The 25,539-nt window shown below is 34.9% G+C and overlaps 1 protein-coding gene across 1 annotated transcript; it reads right to left on the bottom strand.

Annotated features, from left to right (window-relative positions):
- Nucleotides 1–1,830: 1,830 nt before the first annotated feature.
- LOC138327027 (fibrocystin-L-like) lies at nucleotides 1,831–24,857 on the bottom strand. Its single transcript, XM_069273020.1, has 14 exons — nucleotides 24,779–24,857; nucleotides 23,732–23,788; nucleotides 20,403–20,442; nucleotides 19,611–19,681; nucleotides 19,207–19,317; nucleotides 18,832–18,921; nucleotides 16,431–16,696; nucleotides 15,897–15,967; nucleotides 15,199–15,490; nucleotides 14,702–14,831; nucleotides 14,092–14,246; nucleotides 7,666–7,808; nucleotides 3,841–3,995; nucleotides 1,831–2,018 (listed from the first exon to the last, which is right to left on the bottom strand). The coding sequence occupies exons 1-14, from the start codon at nucleotides 24,855–24,857 to the stop codon at nucleotides 1,831–1,833; spliced, it is 1,848 nt and encodes a 615-aa protein (XP_069129121.1).
- Nucleotides 24,858–25,539: the final 682 nt, after the last annotated feature.

The raw sequence follows: 25,539 nt of genomic DNA on the forward strand, positions 1-25,539 counted from the left end.
ACTGCTGGAGTATGAAAGATTTATTTACATGTATAGAGCAGCCAGGGCTAGAGTGTAAGTTTACTAGACTCCCAGGACCCTGTGCTAGAAATGGTAATAACAATACAAAAATGTATTTTGGAAAAATGGTCTTTTTTATTTAATAATATAAATTAAGCAGTTCACTTACCTGAAATAGTAGACAACTGTTTATCTTTACCACCCAAGTGTAGACTATAGCTAGCTTAGTGGACCACGTGTAGACGCCAACATGTGGATACCGTACATGTGTTTCGCGTGAAATTACTGACTTCCGGGTGGTATTAAGAGTTACCTCCCTTAATATAAGGTATCACGACATAAATCTGTAGGTTCTAGGCCTAGCTATGTATGAAAGTGGGAATGGTGAATGGATCTCCTCCTGTGAGAGGACACTAAATGTATCATGATAACATGCCTATTATGAATAAACTTTTATGTTAAAAAAAAAAAAAAAAAAAAAAAAAAAAACTGGAGGCAACAGAATAGAACAGGTAATTTAGTCATTTGATGTACATCAAAAGAGCCGTATAACGGTACTCCAGGGGTTCCGATCACTTACGATCTCTACACCCCTGGATTATCTCATAGTAAAACTGAAGGCAGCTCAAGGGAACAAATCTGAACCAACCACAGATATGCAAAAAAAATCTTTGAAAACTACATAGAGAACTATTCCCAAATTCAAAGACACACAGTCAATACCAATGCACCTTTATACGTTTCTTTTGATGTACATCAAAGGACTAAAAATACATTTTCTGTTCTGTTGCCTCCAGTTTTACTATGAGATAGTCCATTGGTGTAGAGATCGTATGCGATCTCCCTAATGAATCCGACAAGCCCTCTCCCAAATTATTTCGTGTTTAATAAAAAGTGTACGTGGAGATGAACGATTATTTTGTTCCGTCTTCGAGTAATTAAATAAATTAAATTCTGTCGTATATAAAAAAAAAAAAAAAAAAAAAAAAAAAGACCTTTCCATCTATAAAAAGTATTTTATTCTACCTTTTCCAGAATTGTAGAAGAAGATTTGTGAAATTTTAGCCTATTTGACCCCTTTTTGGCCCCGCCCCTCTGCCCACAGGGGGTCGGTCAGGACCAATATGGATATGATGTTAAATTAATATCTCAGCCTAATAATTATAAACAAGTTTGACTCATTTCCTATGAAAATTGAGCAAAAAATGCTCATAAATGTGTTTCCCCTATATAAACTAGTAGTAAACCTGACCTCCTCCCCGGGGGAAACAAGAGACCCCAGGGTCATATAACTCACAATATTGAAAAGGACCTTTAGACATTTCTGTCTTTGAAGAGTATTTGATCATACCATATCTGTGAGTGGAGAAGAAGATTTTGAAATATTAGTCAATTTTACTTCTTTTGGCCCCTCACACAGCCGCCAGGGGGTGGGGACCATATAATTCACAATTTAAATTGGCCTTATACAGGTTTGTGCAAAATTTCATTGAATTTGTTTCAGCAGCTTTGGAGAAGAAAATGTAACTTGTTTACGGATACACGGCGCACGACGCACGACGGACGACGCACGACGACGGACAAAAGGCGATTAGAATAGGTCACTTGAGTGAGTGAAATTTTGTCCTAGCATGTATAATACATGTCGATACATTGTGCACTTTGGACGAAATCACTACATTCACGAAAATTATTCTGATATCTCATGTAAACTGTTCTGTCCTCATAAAGAAATTTGGAGGTAAGCATTTGATTGGTCAATCCGAAGGGTCACTAGATTATGATCCTTAATGGGATGTTATCAAATCCTCTTTAAAACACAGAATAAGACTATGTTTTTTTATTCAGAATGATAGTAACAAATACCTGATTTTTGTCCACTTCGAATAACGGAAATCCGTGTCCCGCATAGGCTGCAGTGAGGGTAATATCGTAACTGTCCCCAGTATCTGTGACATCAGTATCAATGATTCTGTAGCCGTTTGGAGAGCAGACCAGGCGCCGTAGGTGTGCATCATCTACAGGGCAATATAGTAATAGTATATCTCTATTAGTAAATCTTTAGTAATCGTTCGAAAGGGTATTTCATCAATAATATTTGCCGTATTATTAGAATGTTTGATGTTGATAAGTACAGTTTTTGTAGTAAAGACTATCTAGAACTGCCGCTAGAGTGCACGACCAATATCATCCGCTGCACAAATTTAGTAATAACTCAATCAATAGGGAACATTGCAGAACCCTATATAATTTACTAAACTACTCAACTCCCCTATTTTATAGATAAGTTCTGTACCAAATTTGATCAAAATCTATCGTTTAGGAGGAGTTCGCCGGACAGAGTTGTGTCTAGGCAGACCGGCAGACAGATAGACAGACAGACGGACAACCCGATTCCAGTATACTTCGTTGCGAGGGTATAAAGATATCTAGTCAATTGAAGGATGAATTTTCCCCTCCTTTTCTCTTTATATATGACAAAGATACAATGTGAATGACGATGATACTATATTAATAAAACAGATGCACTATGACTATAGAAAGATGCAATATGATAAAAGAATACAATACGAATGGTAAAATATACAATATCATCATTGCATACTTTAGAAACGTTTGAGACGCCATTATTCTTTTACATTCATTATAAAACATAAAATAAGAGCTAATGACTAATTTCACGGTATTATTAAAAATCTTAATTTATATGTACGCTATTACTGTCACCGAGCTGGACTCCTGTAAGTTCTGCAGTTTATATATACTAAGTATTCATCTTTAGCATGTATATTATACACTAATGCTTTGGTCACAACCACTTCCGATTAGGCTTAGGATGTACTCACGGCATGCTTTTAGTCATTTTGGTCTGGATCCCGGCCGGACACTAGACATGGCCAGCCGTTGACCGGCGCTTTCATGCATAACCGGGGAGTTGCCCGAAGAGTTTTAACTCCAAGTTAAAATCTCTCCGGTGTCCCGTAGATTTTCATAACCGGCAATATATACTTCACGCATCGTTCAGTATCGTCTTATATTCGGCCGGGAATCAAACGGCAATCACACCGCCCGACATTCGGCCGGGCCTAGTACAACTGTCCGTAAGATTCGTACGATGTCCGGTGAATAGGCTAGTTATCGCCGGGACTTCATATGATAAGCATTATATGTTCGGTCGTTATTCACTTCCTCACTTGTTCCCAAAACATTCTCTTTCGAAACAAACGCCGTACGATTACCGTACGGCCTCCTATTTATGTTAATGATGTGTGACACATTTTTTGACCGGTGTTGTCCGAAAAATTGTAAAACCACCGGTGTACTCCCGATTACCGGCCGATCATTGTGACCAAAGCATTAATGGCATGATCATTCTTGTTCTTTGAAACATTCCCCTTTTGATATTTTCTTATTAATCCTTTATGTTTCAATACCTTATGCCAATGTGTAGTAATCTAGGGATGCAGTTTGGATATCAAACCTAAACAGTTTAGAGTAACCGTTAAAATACAAGAAGGTTAATACTTTAATTCAAATAAATACACATTTACAAACACACTCCATCACACAGCGTGATTCACAACGTACTTTTTCGAAGTAGTCATAAGTTGTCTTCCAAATTTGTTAAGGTATTGTATGTGGAAATAGAAGCGTGAAAGACAAATGAAATAACAGATCGACAGACAATATTATATTTATACCCCACTGTTTCGGTGAATGCGGACATCAATTCAGCAAGTGGGGGCAAATAGTGAATAACCTCGTTCATGTGTTTACACTGATAGAAGACTTTTTCCTAGTGTACAATCAACCACTTAGCCAAAAGAATGGATACCTTACCTGTATCTGATGTTGTGGCTTGTTGTCCAAAATAAACCTCATCTACAAAAAAATCCTCGGCATGGTCTATTCTCAATCTTCGCAACACCAAATTTGTAAAGTCAGGGTAGACTGCCATAATATGTGATAGTAGGTTGTAACAACCATAGTTCCAGCTGAAATGAATATAAAAAAGAATTAAAAAGCGAAAAAAAACCACGCAAAGTGATGTATATTTAGTAGGCATATGAATATCACCAACATTCTTGAAGATGAAAATGAAGCATTTCGCCAGGCAATGGACGCATCTTCAAATTAATTTCTTTGACACCCAGTATTAGTCAAGATTTCTTTAATTGCAAAATGTGAATGGACTTTTGATTTGATAACATCTTCCATTGTAATCCCATTTTAAAAAATATTTAAGTGTATAGCGTTCCTTTTAAAAGCCATAACATTGTGATAATTACAATTTAATATTTCATATTAAATATTTCGCGACTCTTCTTTAAAACCTGTTTTCCATCACCCGTAGTGGCAGAATCTATGAAACGTTAAGAAATCTTCTAATGGAGAACAATTCTTTCTCTTGTGTGTAGAATTTGTGTGCAGAACGTGAACGGAAAACGAAATATGTCACACATTATAACATAAATAACTAACATTAATTCAATGATACAAAAAGTAATTGTGTTCCTTTTTATTATAGGAAACTGCTTTATAGAAGGAGGTAGTCATATATTATATGATCAAAACGAAAATTTGAATTTTGATTACCCTGCAATGTCGCAAATCTGTAGCGTAAATACGAAATACATGAACTAACAGATAAATATACAAGGCTAGACTATGGATAACTAACTAGAACTGTATGCCATTGGCTAACTAATACCTCCACTTTCCCACATTTAAAACCATGACAACCAAATGAGATAATGTTTTGAAGATTCATGCAATGGTTTCTTTAATGATCATTTTGACGTCTGATTTTGTAACTATGTAACCAAAGGTCATCTCTGATGTCTTCAAAACTATAACAATTTTCAGCTTAACTGAACAATGCTTCCATGGTACATGAAATCGGTATTAAAGTAATGAGATGTGTACAATGAGATATATGTATATATATATATTAGCCTATATGTGTATCGATATGTTGCATGACATGATAACATTGATCCAAACGCTTATGAGTTATTAGTAATTTCGCAAGACCTGTGTATAGCGAACTTGTTACCAAGAGGAAAGAACGCTTCTTTGACATCTTCTAATGGACCTAAACATTCATTTCTTTCTGTATTTTAAATTTTATTAATTTGAATCAAATGCATTCATTTGAGATTTCTTATATTATTTGTCACAATATTATAGTATCGCAATTTATCTTGTATTAAAACAACTCAAAGTGGAATAAAAATATTAAATAAGCATGTTTTTATTTCATTATCAAAATTATCAAAAGTTTTCTATATTTACTGATCATTCATTTTTCTTATTGCAGTGCAAAATATCAAATACAATGTGACAATAAAAAAGTCATTGCAAAATGTATCTGTTCAAATACACTAGAACTAAATGTGTATTTTAATAAAATCAAAGCAACTGAGTAAATCATAAAAGCGTTTATCTTTGTAGTTTCATGACATTATTTTCAATGGTTTCAATGATGCAAAGTGTCCTAAAAATTCCGAAGAACATAATATCTGTTTTGTTCAATATTCCAATGAGATGATTTTTTTTACATTTTAAATGGTCCTGATTGGTACCTTTTCGTTTTTTATTAGCATAAATATTGAAGTTATACTTTTCTGTATTTGATGATTTTATGATGTCGTAGAAATATCTTGACAGCGTCCCCTTGTTTCCATTTATGTCGTTGTAATCAGCGTACATGTAGACATAATTAACGTATCCTTTGTAAGCCAAGCAGAACTAAAAAAATACATTTTTATGTCAAATCACTATATTCAGTTTGGTTTCACATATTAGTATTTTACAATTTCTATATAAAATATAAAATTTCCTGTAAGTTACAGGAATTGAACACGATGCCTCGCGACTGACTTTGCGATATGATTTACATATTGTATCATTACCATCCTAAAGTCTTCCCTCTATTTTACCAATTCAGTCCCTCTGAGAAAGAATTTGTATTTTGTAGTATTTCAAGAATCGTTTATGAGACAACCCTCTGTCGAGGACAGTAATTTTTGCACTCAGAGGTGAATCGTCAGCCATCATATACGTGCCATAATCTGTTTTGTCAAAACACAAAGTACCATTACTTTCACACTTGTCCGTCATCCCTATCTTTTTTGCATATGATTCAGACCATTCTCCCCTGCTCACACACTTTTCCCGTCACTTTCAGATCTACTACACTAGTTAGCTCTAACTTTTTATTGGTATCAGCAATTACATAATACGATTTTCTTCCTTTCACTACTATATGTTTTCACTTCAACCGATTCATCAGAAATTACATCATACAAATATTCTTCTTTTCACTACTTTACTTTCACATCCACCCCGAGGACAGTCATTTTGTTTCTCTCTCTACCGGTATTCCAATGCGCCCATCAAATCCTACATAAAGTACATGAATCGATACGCTAAGTGTCAAAGCCTCATTAATCAGTCAATACGCGCGTACATGTAGAACTAGTACAGCTGGTATGAGTATTACACACTTGTATGCCCTTATCCAAATTGTATGGCGCTCGTTTTAGCACGAAAACATGACAGTTCCTCTAAATAGTCTTTCAAATGATTCTCAAAATATGATTAGAAAATGCGAATAATAAGCCACGTGTACATACGAGTTATCGTTCTAATTGGCTTTGTTATTTTCGTCGTCTCGGTCATCGCAATATCCCGGAGGTAAGATATTTATTTGATAAAACAAATGTTGCAAAGCATTTAGTCTGGTAGTCATTTATTTAGAATATTTCCGTTATTTATGATGCCGATCGGGTGTCATGCACTCGATTAGAAAACGTGCTGGTCACATAGCCACATGCCCCAAGTAGAATCAAGTAGACCCAATCGATATCTCATCCGAAACTGAAATTTTCGAAACACTTTGGGCTTCTTCTTTATATACAACATCAAGGAAACATATGTGTACGTTTCAAATGCAGTTTCAAATGCATACTGTTCCTAGTGTAAAAGTGTTTTATAAGTGCATATTAACTCACAATGGATAAATTCAAGTATATATTACTTCAATATTGTTGCCAGGTGAGTGCAATATGTATTTTCAGTTTGGTAATATAAGACATGTGTTTTGAATAAACCAAATTGTGTCGAATTCCGTACTATATTTAACCAGAGCAAACGAAAAATAGCTCAGCGTCCTTGGATATGACACTGGCATAACTGGGGGTGTCTCAGAAACGAGTTTTGATTTATATTATATTATTGTTTTTAATTTTAGATGAAAACTTTGATAATAAATAAATATACAATTACTGTTGATCTAATCTTACAATTTCTAAACAGAACTATGCAATGAGCATCATAGGCACAACTGTTTCAAACATTTTGCAATGAAGTTGAACAACACTTTAAAGACATATATTGTGTTCGTGTCATCGATTTTCTTTCATCGTCTAATAATCTTGACACAAACAATAATATATTTTATAACTAGTGATACTGCCCGCTTTATCTTTTGTTTACCAATTGATTTTTCCATTTCAAACAATCAATGTGATATTCGTTACCATTGGATTGATAGATAGATAAATCATTGGGCTGTAGGATTCGTGTAGAAGCCAGTAGGGGGTTCTCAGCGCTCCTTTTCCACAGAATGGCTGCTGCTTTTTGGTTAAGTACTGGTTATACCAATTATAATCCATCCATTTATTTTGGAAATTTAGCGGTAAGGTAGAATAGTCGTCCATACTGTAGTAAACAGCGGCCTTCTTAGGGTTGGTCCAGTAGCTTGGACATCGTACCATGAACAGTCCGTCAAGACCGTCTTTCAACTGAAAATATTTAAGTATACAATTAGTAACTTCATAACGCAGACAAGTACAGAAGAGAAGAAAGCGTTATTGCATTTTGACAAGTTTTCAATCGATTTTCTTTATATTTAATATTTAATATTACATTTTTATACATCGCCATCGGAATTATGCATTAAGAATATAGATCACATTGACAGCAAAGCATTGTAACACTGTATGTAATCATCTATTTCACAAAAACCAAACAAAGCTGAAATATTTAAAACATTTTCAAAGAAAGAGAAAGTATTTTTTTCTACTGACTAAAAACAAAATTATGAGAGGCAATGGAATGTTTAAATAATACATGAACTATTTAGAAAAAAAAAGACTTCTCACCATTATTGTACCTTAGTTGTATCTAAAATACCCATCTATACGTATAATAATTTGGATATAAGTGGCTTACGTCGAGGTATGTATTGTCAGTGAGCACTGTATATATAACTCAACGACTTGGTGATATTACTAAACAAGAGGCCCAAGGGCCTTAACGGTCATCGGAATACCTTGGCAATAGTTGTATGGGAAATTAATTAGAAATGGTGCCATGGTGGCCATCTTGGATTTCGGAGCAACCGGAGTTGCAACAAAACTTTGTCTGGACCAAGGTAGGATCATTTCAGACAAGTTTCCACCAAATCGCATCAGTAGAACTTGAGAAGAAGTTTAAAATGTGTTTTCAAGATGGCGGTTGTGGCGTCCATATTGGATTTCGGATCGAAAAGGCCCGCTACCTTTCCGAAACGGCTTTTACTTTTTTTAATGGGAAAGTAAAACGAAATCGATCATTTTGTAGAGGCCCAAATGTTACTAACTTACCGTTAATACTACAGTTATCATCATCTCCTGAACAACTAATCAAAATAAATAATATGTTAATTTTCATAACACGGGTCGTATTATTTTTCCCGCCGTCGTCCTAAATACCGCCCGGTAGTTGACTATCACTGCGCCAGACGGCAAAACAGCGAAATGAATATCCACCGTTATCATATATTACGCGAAAAATCTTGCATATGTTTGGTGTTTGTATTTTCTTATGTTATTAATGTTTTTAAAAGAAACCTTTAAATTTTGCTCCGTAAAGGTAGTGGGCCTTTAATGGGCGACCGAGGAGATACAAAACGAGGGAGTCGAATAATATTACATTTATATATGCATGGACAGATTTTAGCTACATGCACATGCATGTATATGCGCTCATGTGCTAAGAATTGACGAAGTCCGAATAGATAATGTAAGTACAACCGTCAGAACTAAATTGAATGTAGATCAAGTGACCAAATAAAAAAGACAAATGCATGGAATATCATATTCAGGTCAGATAAGGTTTTCAAAGCATACACTTCATATGCATGATTATATAGAAGAACTTCACAGAGTACTAGTGAATCGAGCCCGAACTATCCGATCTCTTTGCGATCACCCTCGGAAACACAGTGTATGTGACATGTCTAAACACCCGACGTGTAGATTGATTACATTGGTATTAATATATATTTTCAATTCCATATGTTCCTTTTCGTATGACCAGAATAATGTCGTTCTATCTCATCAACAATACGGCATATAATATATACAATTATACGTTTCTATATATATTTTGTAATATCTATACATTCAAGATCCATCTTGATTTTATATCAAGTGTGTATTAATCGGATTGTAGTGGGCTGGTTTGTTAAATGCTTTTTAGACGATATGATGTGGACAGTTGATTTTTCAGATCAACAATTAAAAGACTAAAACGATGTGTGTCTTTTACTGTTTTTTCCCTGTTAAATGTGTGTTTTGAGTCGAATATTAATATCTCTTAAACTGTGAATCAGGAAGTGCTCGTAGTTCAATCTCCTATCCATATTTTTTATTTTACATTTTGTATATCATGTAGATAGACAGACGCCTCTTTATACATACATGTACAACTGGGTTTACTGATTCTGACCCAATATGGCACATAATAGAAAAACCTGTTGATAGAGTGATCGAATTTAATAAACGAGTGCTCGCATTTCTATTTATCAGCTAGATAACTCAAGAACTATACCTAATTGTTAATATTTTGGATAAAAAACGGAAAGAAAAATATGCTGTAGACAGGGTCTTTAGATATTACAATAGACATGATTGAAAAGAAAAAGACACAAGGCATGTTTCAAATCGAGGGTTCTGAGAATTAGTAACAGTTTATATCAATTTGAACCCATCACAGTGCAAATAGATCACTATAGATCTAGAGGTCTATTGGTCTAGATCGAGTTTCGCCGTTTTTTTATCTTGAATATAAGACCTCTAAAACCAACATATGGACACTCTCGTACACAAATGCAAATCGATATAAATTGTAACTAATTCTCAGACCCCTTAGTTTCTAAGACATGTACTGTATAATGTCATCAAAATTAATGATTTGGTCACAATGATCGGTTGGTATCCGGAGATAGGGGGTAATCGGGGTAATCGGGAGTACACCGCTGGTGTTTGGCCATTTTCCGACATCGGACAACACCGGTCAAAAATTTTGTCAAACACAATTTACATTTAAAGGAGGCCGTGTGGTAATCGTACGGCGTTTGTTTCCAAAGAGAATTTTTGGGGGCCGGCGAGGCAGTGAATATCGACCTAACATCTAATACAAATTATCATTTGATGGACAGACGATAACCGGTCTATTCACCGGACATCGAACGAATATCGCCCGAGTATCTTACGGACAACGAATCTCGGGCGACATGATTGCCGCTCGATTATGGAATACTTCATGACACTGGTGACAACTTGAGAGTTAAACTCTTCAGGCACCGGCGGTCATTCCTGGTGTCCGGCCGGAGACCAGGCAAAAATGGCTAAAAATCTTAGCCAAACCGGAAGGGGTTGTGGCCAAAGCATAAGTACTGAACTATACGGACGTCCACTGTAAATACCGTATTACATTCACATGATTAGTTTCTTAATGTTTAGCGTATGTTATCATCGTCGCATAGTTTTACATGAAAACTTAACTTATTCTCGTACAAAATTAAAGATGTTCTATAGATACATATTTATACCCCTCCACGCATATCAAGAACAACTAAATCAAATTGAAATGGTCACCATAATGATCCACCATGTGTGTATATACATATCTCTACTAGAATTGCATATGTATACATGTAAAGGGAAAAAAATTATAGAGCAAAACGCATGTGGTTCATCTGCAGAATTCAATTCTCGGCTGATGAAATTTGCGTCATTGTCCTCTAAGATTTCTGAAGGAATACTTCTAACACATTTTTCTTGTCTTTATTTTGTCTTTAAACATTTATTCAGTATAGTTTCAGTGACTTTTACGGCTTTGATTTTCGATATTTTATTTTAATTATGTTTCGACATATTGCAAGATATTATTAACTTGCGAAAGAGCAAAGGCTTTGGAATTTCCATAATATCCGTGGAGAAACAATATTGCTAGATAAAATAAAAAAGGTTAAACTGTATTAAATCAATTTATAAATATTTTGTATGGATCCCATCACATGTGGCATATCGGAATTTCAGTCGAAAAACTCTATTTACTACTGATTGAGATAAATCAGGATTTTTTTCACTCTTATCTTTGATTGATTTTCATGAAGTTATAAATTGTCATCTCTACTAACGAAGAGAAAAACAATTTCAATATTTTTCTAATGAGCTGAATATTTATATTTTTGTTAGAAAGTCGTTTATTGAAAGTTTCCGCAAATACACGTGATGACGTCGGCAAAAACTGTGCGTACTTTATAACGTCATTTATTCCGACGTCATAATCACCTCATCTGGGCCCATTTTGTCAGTCGCCGTCACATATGAGTATCCAGGGCCTTTCGGTTCTTGAGAAGACGTCATTTAAATATTTTAGCCTATTTGACCCCTGTGACCTCGAATAAAGATCAAGGTCATTCATTTGAACAAACTCGGTAGCCCTTCATCCAAGCACAGGTGTTCGTTTCTAATATAAGTATAAGTATAATACTGGGTCAAGGTCTATAACTCGGCCGGCCATATGACACTACCCAATTTCAGAAAAAGTATGATTATTAACCAACCGTATAGGATATGACAATAGGAATACTCTCAATCGACAGCCAGATAATTTATCTTTAATTTGGTATATGATACAATATAAATCATGCCGTATGAATGTCACTAGGTATCCAGAAACATAAAAAACAGCCAGATTTCAACTGGTCGGACACTGTGGTGTCCTCCGATAAACACTCTAATAGGGCTCTAATAGGTAGCTCAAAAACCACTGCATGTCAACATTTCAGCTTCATAGGAATTAAAGTTTGGTAAAAAAACAAACTTACCGGTATGTGAGTGTTTATCTATATACCATCCATTTGCTCAATACAGCCTTTTGAAATTTCTGATTGAAAAAATGTGTGTCTCTAGCCGTCATGTTGATATTATGTAGTACATTTGTTTTCTCGGCGTTGATTGGTCAATTAATTTACAAGAGCCAATCAACGCCGACGAAACAAATCTACTGCACACATACTTACATGGCGGCTAGAGACATAAATTTCTCAATCGGAAATTTCAAAGGGCTACGTTAGGCAAATGGAGGGTATTTTTCCATGGATTTACTAACCGGTAAGTTTGTTTTCTACCAAACTTTCATTCTTATGACGCTGAAATGTTGACATGCAGTGGTTTTTGAGCGCTACCTATTAGAGCCCTGGCGTGTTTATCGGAGGACACCACAGTGTCCGACCAGTTGAAATCTGGCTGTTTTGCTATGTTTCTGGATACCTAGTGACATTTATACGGCATGATATATATTGTATCATATACTAAATTAAAGATAAATTATCTGGCTGTCGATTGAGAGCATTCCTATTATCATATCCTATACGGTTGGTTAATAATCATACTTTTTCTGAAATTGGGTAGTGTTATATGGCCGGCCGAGTTATAGACCTTGACCCAGTATTATACTTATATTTATATTAGAAACGAACACCTGTGATCCAAGCATGCCACAGGCCCAATATGAGTATCCTGGGCTTTCTGGTTCTTGAGAAGAAGTCATTTAAAAATTTTAGCCTTTTTTTACCCCTGTGACCTTGAATAAAGATCAAGGTCATTCACTTGAACAAACTTGATAGTCCTTCATCCCAGCATACTACAGGCCCAATATCTGCATCCTGGGGCTTCTGGTTCTTGAGAGGAATTCGTTTAAAGATTTTAGCCTTTTTGACCCCTGTGACCTTAGATGAAGTTAAAGGTCATTCATTTGAACAAATTTGGTAGCCCTTCATCCCAGCATGTCACGGGCCCAATATCAGGTCTCTGTCTCTTTGTTATTCACAAGAAGTTGTTTAAAAAATGTTAGCCTATTTGACCCCTGTGACCTTAAATTAATAAATAAGGGCAAGGTCATTAATTTGAACAAATTTGGTAGCCCTTCATCCGAGCATGCTACAGGCCAAACATTAGTACCCTGGACCTTTCGGTTATTGAGAAGAAGTCGTTTGAATGAAAAGTTTACGGACGGCGGACGGCGCACGACGACGGACGGTGCATAATGACAATAGGTCATCCTGACCCTTTGGGTCAGATGACCAAAATATATGAAATGCACGGCGCACGGCGGACGACAACGTACGAAACATGATGACTTTAGGTCAGCCTGACCTGTCACGCAAACATTGAAACTGTTTAATCTCTTGAATGTGAAGGTAAATCATTCAGACTAGTGATCTATAAAATCAAATTGATCCCAACGGGAAGTGAATGTGAAATGAGTATAACAACAGAGATCAATTAGATAGTGAATTCCTAAGAAAACTTTAAAACTGTCACCTAAATGAGCAACAAAAATAAGGATTTTGCAGCCTTCTATGTTTTCCTTTCTTTCCTTTTTATTGAATCAGCAGTTGTTGATATTGTCCGATAAACAGTTAGCTTATATAACATGGGGAAACGACACATGACAGCAGACCAGATACCCTTTCTATTAAACTCAAAATAGACATTATAAAAAGGCACTAAAGGGGTCAATGGGACATACATATAAAATATGTGTAAGATTCGTATACTTTGAAAAGGATTACAAATATATCCTGTCAAAAATGTTGGCAGTTGACGAAAGTGATGATAACGTCATTTGATAAAGAAAACTGATTTAAGCATTTAAGAAAAATGATAATGATTGGTGATAATGACAATTACATGAGTGAAGAAGGAGGGTGATTGACGCGTGAAATATTGAAACCATTTTTGTTCAAACCTGAGATGCCGATGAGTTACTGTCTATAAGTGGTGACGGTGTACCGGCCATCATCAGTGTTATCTTCCTCCCGCTAGGTTCACCGTCCTGTATTGTTACTATGGTGACAGAGGAAGGCTCGGATAAACCTATTACCTCCAGAGTAGGAAAGTCTCCTGAAATATTCAATTGTATATAATGGTATATGACTAACGTTAAAATACTAACATATTGTCTGTAACCACAGTGTAGGTGGATTTTATTCAAATTCCAGACCACCCCTTAATCATTATAGCTCTTCATTAACAATCGGTTACGTGGTTAAAATTATGTAAGCAATTCGATCGCTGAACTTCTTTTTACTTCAGTGTAACGTCAATATTTATCAACGTCATCAATAACAGAGTGATGTCATACTGCTGTGATCTGACAGCCACTTGATGTACAAACTGCTGTTGAAAGCGTTGTGGTGTCAAAATTCGTTAAGCTTTCTGTATAAAGTCATCTCGAAATATTAATAATCAGTGCGTGGGCCTTTTCGTTCAAGGATTTTTTCTGTTTTTGCTTTTAAGATTTAACAAGGGCCCATGGTGGTCCAGAGGTTCAAATGTCACGACATATTAACACAAGCCCTCTGGTTTGCGAGTTCGAATCCCATGTATGGCAGTTGCCAGGTACTGATAGCTGGTCGGTGTATTTTTCTCCTGGTACTCCGGCTGTCCTTCACCAACAGATCTGGCAAGGTCCTTAAATGACCCTGGCTGTTAATAAGGATGTTGAAATATAAAAATACAGATTCCACAAGCCAATCAATATGACTGTCCCTATATAAGAATAATTACCGCGTTCTGAAATGAAGGTGACGTTGTATTTCAATCCTCCTTCACCATGTGACGTCCTATTGACCATCACAGACTCTGTTATATCAAACAATGGAAGAGCTCGGATAGCGTCCCTCACTTCGTCTGCCAATGCGCCAAAATACAAAACCTCTGAAAGTGTAATAAAACCAATTTGATTTTTTTTCTCTCCTTACACATGATCTGTGTGTAACAGGAGGTTAGAGGATGATGAATATGATAGGCGTGCATGCCTTACCGATAAAAGTTTCTTGAATGTATTTCATACCCATGACATGTAAGAGTATTTAATATTACCCGTAAAAACGCCATATAATCCCAAGCGAAAACTTCCTTCCAGTTGGTCCATTGTTATTTCCTGTTGCTCGTAGACGATTGTGCCATTACCTATACGTCGTATCGTAAGTTTTTGTTTCTCCTTCTGGATTGTAGAAGACGAAATCGTAATTCGTTGTGAATGTTGTTCAATATTCCCTGCCATGTGATGGTTTACCACACTGTTATACCATCGAGCCCATATGCTGATAGTACTCTGTCGGTAAAACACTTCTATATGGTAGCTGTTATGAAAAAAAAAAAATGTATACAAGGAAACACATGCAAGAGGGGTAACAGTGTCATATTTATTTTCAAATATTGATAATTATCCAATTATAATGTTAATGTAAAAATATATATTACAGGAGACCAACCTACACAACACCACAATGGGGCATAACTGTAAAAAAAGGGAAGGTATCTTGATGGATATATATTACGCAAATCAGTATAAGGATTAATGACATTGAAATCACTCTAGTAATTCATTTGCAACAAAGAGATTTAACTCTGAAAAATGTTGCTATAATTTGTTTCCGGTGTAGATAACTTATATCTACACTGTATTGCACGCTACATAGCTAAAACTATTAATTGAACTAAAATAAATGACTTAAAATCAATTTTATGAAATAATATGTTATCTACCTTTCATTTGCCTGTAGGGAGACGTTACCTACAAAACCTCCACCTCCCCTGTTGTTTTTTGATGACACAATCTTAAACAGAAAATGTATATTTCATAAAATGCGAGTAAAATATTACTAGAATCTTACAATGGTCTGTCGATTGGACAGACATATCTCAGTCAGATTGAAAGATTTTGGCTGGTCAATACGAGGCTTGCTTAATTTTAAAGTAATTAATTATTAAGTAAAGAGAAATCACAAAGGCGTGTACAAAATACTTTGTTGTTGATTGACTTCGGTAACCATATTTTTCGCCGAAGTAAGCACCTGTTTACTGTTATTAGTTCCATTAAACGCTTGATTGTACTAAATATAAACGGTCGTTCGACCTTCAAGGACTCCGAGAAAAATATATTTGTTTTCAAAATCTAAAAGATTCCGAAATTATTTAATCAGAATCTCAAAGGAGAATAATTTCTTTATCATTTGTTATTTATTGAAATTCATATCCATGAATAGTCACTTTAACATAATGTGGTAAATAAGGACTCACTGTTTCCGCTGGATCTGTATCCGTACTAAGGTAGAAATTACATCCATTGGATGATGAGATGAAAAAGTGATATTCACCATCATATGGAGGGTAGAAAAAACCTCTCAGTCGGTTGGCATAGCTACCAGACGTACTGTCACCCGTGATGGATGTTGTATCAGAGAACGTAACGCTGTAGTCAGGCGCACTCTCGTTTAAATCTTTAATCATATCCAGGTCGCTTACGGATGTTTCCTTCCAGGACTCAATAATGACTCCCCTGTTTCCTGAAAAACATGTTGTTAATATGACTGAAGGCAAGACCTTAAAGGGAGCAGCCAGATGTTTCAGTAATAAAACCATTAATTATACAATGTTGAAAAGTTAATTTATGGAAAAACGGAGCGGACCGAATTTTCTGTTGATTTTTTTATTCATATATTCACACTCTGCCCTTGTCCCCTAATCCCCATTTGAGAAGGAAATCCACATTTTATTTCAGTAACATATATTCCGTTTTTGGTTAGCTGATTATATTGAAAGTGGTCTATCACTTGAACGCTTGCAAATAAAGAGCAAATAGCACTGATCATAAGCTTCTGCCGGATGAAGATTATGTTCGTCGGATCATATATATAAGCGGTTGAACCGCTTGAATATAAAATGAGCTGACTTCAAAGCATCCCATTACGCTGATGGGATTTTTTATAGTGGGTAAAACAATGGCGGCCGCAAACTGAAGCTGTCAGTGTGTTGGATTGAATTTGAAAATATTGTTTTTTCTTATATTTTCGTGTATATGTTACCTTAGAACTGCTTCGCACTTCGTGCCCTTATAATGTATACTATTAAGTATTTCTTTTTTTTATTGGTAACCTGATCTAATTATAGATAATCAACATTAGAGTATTAGATGTTATATTCCTCATTATCATTTATGTTCATTATGATTGTTTTATGCTAACCATGGCAACCAATTAACAAAAGATGTAAAAAATAAAAGTAAATAATGCGCATGTAATCCATCAATATCTTACATAGCAATATTTAACTGGATTTGATCATATCTAAATTTTGCCCATTCGTAAGTGTCCGTCATATACCGCATGTAACCGTTAGAGAATCATATAATGTGTCAAACTATACACATCCACATGTGCTACAATAACTGATAAAGATTTGAACAAAATTGATCCCAAAGCTAAGGAGTTGTTCGCAATTTCAGTAAGTTATGTCATCAATACCGTGATACTATTTAAGAATTTGTTAACCCTGTTCCATAATTCCTTTTAAACATTTAATTTTTCTCATCTATGTGAATCAACATCACATACACAAGGTATTTATTTTGTACTTCGCGTTGTTTACATTCGTCATGTTCTGCTTTTCTTCCCTCGCTTCCTGTCCGACTCTTTCCTACAAATGTAACACATTAAACCTTGGTATATCTAACATCCTAACAACTTCCCTGCCCCGCCCATTTGTACATATATTTATGCGGTTATAATGTACACTCTATCTAATCCCTATCTAACCCACACCTTATCCTTTGCTTGGCTATCATAATGACCTCACCTCTGACCGCTTTGATAAACTGCAAGTCAGGGGCCACCCTATCCTACCCCGGGTATAGTCTCCCAAAATGACAGACTACGCGTATATATATGTGTGATACAGCGCTAGCCTGTCCTAATGCTACAGGCGATCACAAGTCTCTACCTATCAATCTATATTTGTTTTATTATAACTATTGAATACCTTACAGTTTCCTATACAAATTACCAACCCTTTTTGTTAATCTTTAATGCATTGATTTATATTAACAACGCAAAATATGCTATTTGATCCGTACAAATATATGCAATGTATTTTATTACACATTTATAACTTTAAAGACAATTTCCATCATATGCATAATTAAAGCACAGATACAAAATAACGGATATAATTGATTTACTACGAATAAAACTGTCTGTTGTTACTGATTAATTGTTTGATTCTCGTGGTTCACTTATTTCATTTTTGTAACAAGCTTACAGTAAGTGTTGCAAGGAACACACGTCCCCTGCCGTCAATTAGATTTTATAATCTTTGGCAAGTGATTATTGCTTAGTTATGCTATCATTGTATGAGGTTTGAACACATTCTTTTTAAATGTTCTCAAGTCATCGTCCGGAAACTAATTTGTGAATCAATCTATTTTTAGTAACAGATACCTTTGTAATTGACCTTTTGATCCCAGGCTGTATCTTCTCATATGCTATCATTGTGTGAGGTTTGATCAAAATCCATCAATTCGTTCTCAAGTTATCGATTGGAAACCAAATCCGGACAGACAAACAGACAGACAGACGGGAACAAACACTATAGTCCCCTCCGGTTTCACCTGCAGGGGACCAATAAAAGATAACAATGAATGTACCTGGGCTAATCTGCTGAGTTTGGTCCGGTTTGCGGAAGGTCCTACATTTAATAGATGTTGTATTCAGAGATAAAACATTGCACACTAAACCTGAAATAAATTAAAAACTTCATTTTGATATAAATATAATTGCACTATACATGAAAACAAATCTTCTTACATGAACTTAAATGTTAAAAAGCTATCAAGTCGAAGGCGTTTTGGCCCACATTCATTGTTCCAATATACATTGTCATAGTAAGCGAACCCTTAACACACTGCAATAAAGTAACAGCCAACTCTGACGTCGAGACAAGAATAAAAACCTGAACGATTTCGACTATCACTTATATATAAGATAAGACATACCATAATGATTAACATATAATATATTACCTCCAACTTTAACAACCGCGGAAGACGTGGTCTCATCAAAGTATCTCCCTGATATGGTTATAATTGTGCCACCTTCAGCACTCCCAGATGATGGAGTAATGGAATGTATCTCTGAAAATAGGCAGTGCCCCTTGTCAGATAACTCGAAAGAAGTTTGGACAAGTTAAAGAATGTTTGTGTCATTAATTATTGATAATTCCTCTATATTTTTAGAAGCAGGTGACTATTAAACATGCGTTTCTTGTTTTTATCTCACTGTTCAAGGGAGGCTATCACAAGGGTATGTTTAATGTTCAGAAATATGTGGACGTTTGCAGCTCAATGACATTTTATTGCTGTAGATGTATTGCGAGGTGAACAACGTATTTCTAAAATCATAAAACCGAAAATGGTTCATGACATACCTGCATAACTCTGAAACATGGAGATCTGACTATTTCTGGAGACTCTGTAAAGAGCTTTACTGGACTGCGACCTATAAAAAATAAACACAGTTGCTCCAAATTTGGACCTCAAGATAGCGGACACATTTGTAAAAAGCCATCAATTATCATAACATGGATTTCGACTTTTTAGCACTCAAAACAATATAATATCATGTTATTTTGATTGCGACATTGAACAATTTCGGATTTCTGTTTTTAGTTTTTCTTTTCGACAAAACGGAATTATATGATAATGTATGAATGAGAGGTAGTGATAGAGATTTGTAATACCATTTAGGCAGTTTTGTCACATATCATATTGGAATATCATTTGTTGTTGAATTAATAAATGCACTGTCACCCTCTGTAAGGATGGCCTTATTCTTCGAATATGGAACTTGATTTGTTACTTGTAAGTGTGTAGATGCATATACATAAATATACATGTATTATAGTGTAGGTCGTAGCAAAAATAGAAATACATCTTCTACAAGGTATGAAGATAATTAGGGAATTGTTCTTTTTAACTTATTACTTATAGAGGTAAAATAAAGAAAAAAATACAATGGAAGTAATTCGATGAATATATTGAAAATATATTGTGATTTATTTATCAGATAGTCTTTAAGCTTCAAGATGACAGATAATGGAAGCGTTCTTTTTATACATGAATTTAGGTATTCTATCCAGTTAACAAGGACGTGTATCATCACTAGTGGATAAAATTAAATTCAGATTATACATAGTAATGTCGATATTGAATTTACTTACCTTCCAAGCGAAGACAGGGCATAACTCACATTGATGTTTCCTACAAAATAAGTCATTAATTTTTGTATTATTAAACTGTCTTCGAACTTAATTTTTAATATCCTGATATTTAAGGCAGTCAAACATAAATGGAAATTGAAGAAAATGTTAATGATACTAAATGTACAAGTTAGTGTAGCAACTTACCAACTTCAGATCGGGTTTCACTCAACTTGCATGTTATGACTCCATAGTTGCTTAGTCCATTATTATTCAATATGATCCCATTGCTAAGGATATATAAAAATGTACAATATGTGTACGACACATCAAGGTATCTACGTCTTTATTGTACTTCGCGTTGTGTATAACTTATAAGCAGTTCATCACATGTAACTATATGTAAACAAAACATTGGCCTTGCCACTATCACACAACTAGTAGTATATTGACTAACCCGGTATCTGTATGCGGCTATTTATCTTACTAAGTCCGTATTCCCCAACATGAGTTCCTAACCCCTCGGACTCACGTCCGGGGGATGTTGCCTTGTTCTCTACATTTCTGGAGACTCTTTCTCAATTCCCTAAATTCCCAGTATATCTATCAACCTAACACCTACTGTTCCACGCCCCTTTGTGCATATATTAAAAAGGCACGTGCGTCCCAAAATATCTAATCCCCATCTAACTTAAACCTTACGGTTTGCTACGTTATCATGTTGGCTGTACCGCTGACCGCTTTGATAAACTGCAAGTCAGGTTCCGTCCTGCTCATCTTGGATATCATCTCCCAAAGTGACAGACTACGTGATACCGCGCAAGGCAACACTGCTGCTTCTGACTATCACATATCTATACCTATCAATATATTGTTTGTTTTACTTTCACATGTGTACTATATCAAATGACCTTTTAAACTTAGTGTTACATACTAAATATCGACCTATTTTGTTACAATATCTCAACATTTTTAAAACTACAGTATTTCAAGAAGATTTGTCCTCGCCTGATGCCAATTTGATATTTTTCGTAGCTTTGTGAATGTAAAATGACGCTCGCAAACAATCAATTTTATATTTGATGTTTTTGTTGATTTACTTTTGACGATATTTGTACAACAATACGAAAAGGAAATATACAATGTATAGAGGATCTTACATGGGTGGCTATGTGATAGGAAATTTATCAAACGAGTTCAATAATATGATTTGCATTTACTTAGGCGAGTGGCATATCAGATTATTTAAGGATTTTGATAATTTCATATCACATAGTCACGAGTGTAAGATTCCATTTACCACATAACTTTTGAATAATATACATATAAGTAAAACTTAAGATTTCGTCTCTATATAAAACAGTAGAAATCCGGCTCGGATGTGACGTTTCCGTCTACTGAGACAATCATGCGACGTCATATATATATATATATATTTATCCTGCAACTGTCCCACATACTGACCGATAACTACTGGCGGATAAACTTGTGCTTTATCCGTCAATACGAAATGCTTTATCCGTCAATGCGATCACGTGAATTTGTTCCATATCTGACGGAACTTTTTCTAACTTGACCCAGAACTTGAACCTTCCGGTGAATGAAACGTCATTCAGTCCCGCTAAAACGTGACGTAACATTCACCGGAATTACGTCATTTTTACGCTATCGAAAATCTCGTATGGCGGTGTCGTCTTTTCCTTGGCTCATGGCAAAGGTATGTACTGTAAAGTAACTCTTTAATGGGTATTTATTGTTTTTTGAGTATTTTCATTTTGTTTCAGTGATATATCACACTGAATAATATTACGGATACTGTTTGTGAATGCGCTTATTTATTTCCCACGGCAGTAAAAAGGAGTACACTCTCATTCGGTTTACTGAATGAATCTTTACCTCCGCATCAAGGAAGCGTCTCGCTTCGAACGAAACCAAGTAAATAACTGTCAATTTGCTTTCGTTTTGAATGCCAAAATGGTTGCAGGATAAACAGAATACACGGTTAGTATCTTATAATACAAGGTTTATTTTGGTGCTCGACACGGAAAGCCGGGATGACTCGGCAAAGCCTCGTCATCTCGGCTTTCCTAAGTCTCGCACCAAAATAAACCTTGTATTGTAAGATACTAACCATGTATTCTCTATATATTATGACGTCAAAATTACATGTGACGTCATAATAGTGGCTGGACGGGCTAGCTATGTGATAAAATTCTATAAGCCTTTTCTTAAAATATAATTCAGTTGGTTCATTTTTTTAATATATTTTTCTTAAAGTATATTGGGACAAGACTTTTAAAAAGTGAAATTTTACTAGCCTTTCACCATGGAAAGAATTAAGGTCACATGTTTCGCCTCCTGCGATGACTCTGAAATTAGAAAAAAAGAAAACAATAAAGCCAGAAAAATGTTAACCATGTTCATTTTAAAATCTGAGCATTTCTTTTATGATGTAATATCTGGCCAATCATTAGACCTACATATGTCAAATAAGCTTCTGTGCAATATAATGTATTGTCGTACGTGTAAAAGCATGTTTTCGTCCTTGTGAATACCTTATTTGTTCATAGTATTTCACAACCCCCAATTATGAAAACTAAATATTTAAAATGTATAATGTGTAATATAAATGTAAAATGTTTAAAGTCCTTGATATTCATGGATATTGTTGACATGTTTAGGAATCAAATAATAGGGCATTCTAGATGCCTCAAATTGTGACCAGTTTAACATATCTTGATTAAACCCTAACAATATATATATCACACTTTCGGTATAATTCAATAAAGTCACAATAAGTAAACGTGTAACGTCATTAAAAACAGCGTTACACTTCAATGTTCAAACTGACGATCCTAGTTTAAAGTTTAAAGGAGAAATATTTAGTATAGGAGAGTATGAATTTCATTTAATAACACAAACAAAATTAACAATTTCGAATAAAATCATAAATAGTTATAAATATGCAGATGGTGATATGTTAGGTGTTTAAATGTTTGATATAAAGTCATTGTAAGTCTAATATTTGGTAAGATAATGAGCCAGAAGCATTTATGGTAAACTATCATTATAGAAAACATCACTCATTTTAGTTAGCAGTATTTTAGATTTAAAGACTTTCAGAAAATTATACCCTAAAATCCCCACAGGGAGAAACAGGGGTAGTTAGAAGCTCAATGGTAGGCTATTCATATTTTGTAACACTACTGTCATATTCGTCATTTTATATAGAATATGCAGATTGGTATTTTAATTGGAAGCTATGATACTTTATCTAAAACAACTGTACAAATATAAAGATATATAAAATCAATTGTACCTTGATATTGAATCTGTATCCCCATTCATACTTGTGTTTGGACCGTATTTGGAGGTAAATACCAGTCCTTTCATGGTCAGCAAGGTTCCTGCAAGACAACCAAGTAAATCTTAATTTTAAAAATAATGTATTTATTCTATATATATCAAATGTTGAATATAAAGCTACGCCGTTCCAACTAATTATTTACATCTATAACTACTATTCAGATATTTTATAATACCTAATAACTAAAGGGGGACAATTTCAACTTTCTCTTAGTAAGATTATAGATATCTAAATATTAATTAGTAACCATAATCCTTATATAATAGATTTCCGTGTAAGATTTAAGTTATTCAGAATTAACAGTCTAATATTCATTGCAAGAGATATTGGGCCAAAATCCATTTCAATGTTTTGTATATGTTACCAATTTTCAGCAATGCACAATGTAGATTTAATAGCCAGCATTATGACTCTCTATTGACAGTTGATTTTGATTATTTACTCCAAATATTTTCTCCTTTGTATGTCTTCATCGAAGAAACAGATGATATGAGATATACTATTTTCTACCACAATAGGCGGTGTTATTCAACTCTCAGGGTATGAAATAAACGATGCAGCTGTTGATTAACAATTTGTTTATACCACACCACACGTGGTATAAACTCTGTACGCATTCTGATTGGCTGACACGATGAACTTTGACAGAACTACGTCTTTCTCAGTGTCGTGTCATCATTTGTTAACGTCATCAATAAACGAGTGACGTCATGATATGCTGTGATCGCCGCTTACCGCCAAAACTGCTGTTGGATAGCATACTTAGCCTTGTCGTATTTCTATCGGCTAAAAGCGGATATAATTGTGGTAGAAACAGGTCACACGACTCGTGGTTGTTGGATATGGAATTTATTCCACACTCGTAAGTTATGTTTTAAAAGTTACAAAAGACACTCGCTAAGCTCGTCTTTCGTAACTTTTATAAAATAACTCGTGTGGAATAAATTCCATATCCAACAACCACTCGTTGTGTAACCTCTATATATGTAATTTTTAACTCTTTAATTGCATGTTAAAGATATATAATTACCTTGTGGACCTGACAAGGGCGTGATCTCCGTTATTGACGGCGTGTATGATGGAACAGCCTTAAATAAGATAGAATGCATATTTATACTTTATTACTTCCTGTTCGAGTTGACATTATAAAGTATCTACAACGCGAATAGCTCGTGTACAAATCGAAGAATAAAGAGAACCTTAGAACTATTTACTAGGCTCACATTCAGAAAACAATTTGCAGTAAAGAGAGAAGAAAATTCTGAAATGGAAATGAAAATTGTAAGCACGCACATTCGAAATACCCCTTGTCTGAAAATACTAACATAAGGCTGTATACAAAAACAAACTTACTATTTTTTAATGTCCATCTTAGATCTAATGTTTTGAAAGCCTTACTATCTTCTCAAAGATATGTATATACTGTACGTGTATATATATATAGCGACTGACCGTAGGGATCATTGTCACCCTTATTTAAATATTTGCTTACATTATGTAAATGTTGACCGCCTTTATTTAACATGCAAATTTGTTTGTTACTTTTGTGTTTTGAAATGGGACTGATTACCTCGAAAGTTTGACAAATGATTTGGCCACACTGATAATATTATAAACAAATACATTATGTGTATATGTATCGATTGGTTTGTGAATTATTATTTCATATCTGCCTTTCAAAATCTAACAGAAGCGACAATTCCTGACGTAGCACTACTCCCTGGTCAAGTTATAATTAACAAATACTTTGTGATTTGATAGACACCCTCTTCTATACATGGAATTCAATCA

This window comes from Argopecten irradians, chromosome 7 (genome assembly GCF_041381155.1).
Source record: "Argopecten irradians isolate NY chromosome 7, Ai_NY, whole genome shotgun sequence".
NCBI lineage: Eukaryota > Metazoa > Mollusca > Bivalvia > Pectinida > Pectinidae > Argopecten > Argopecten irradians.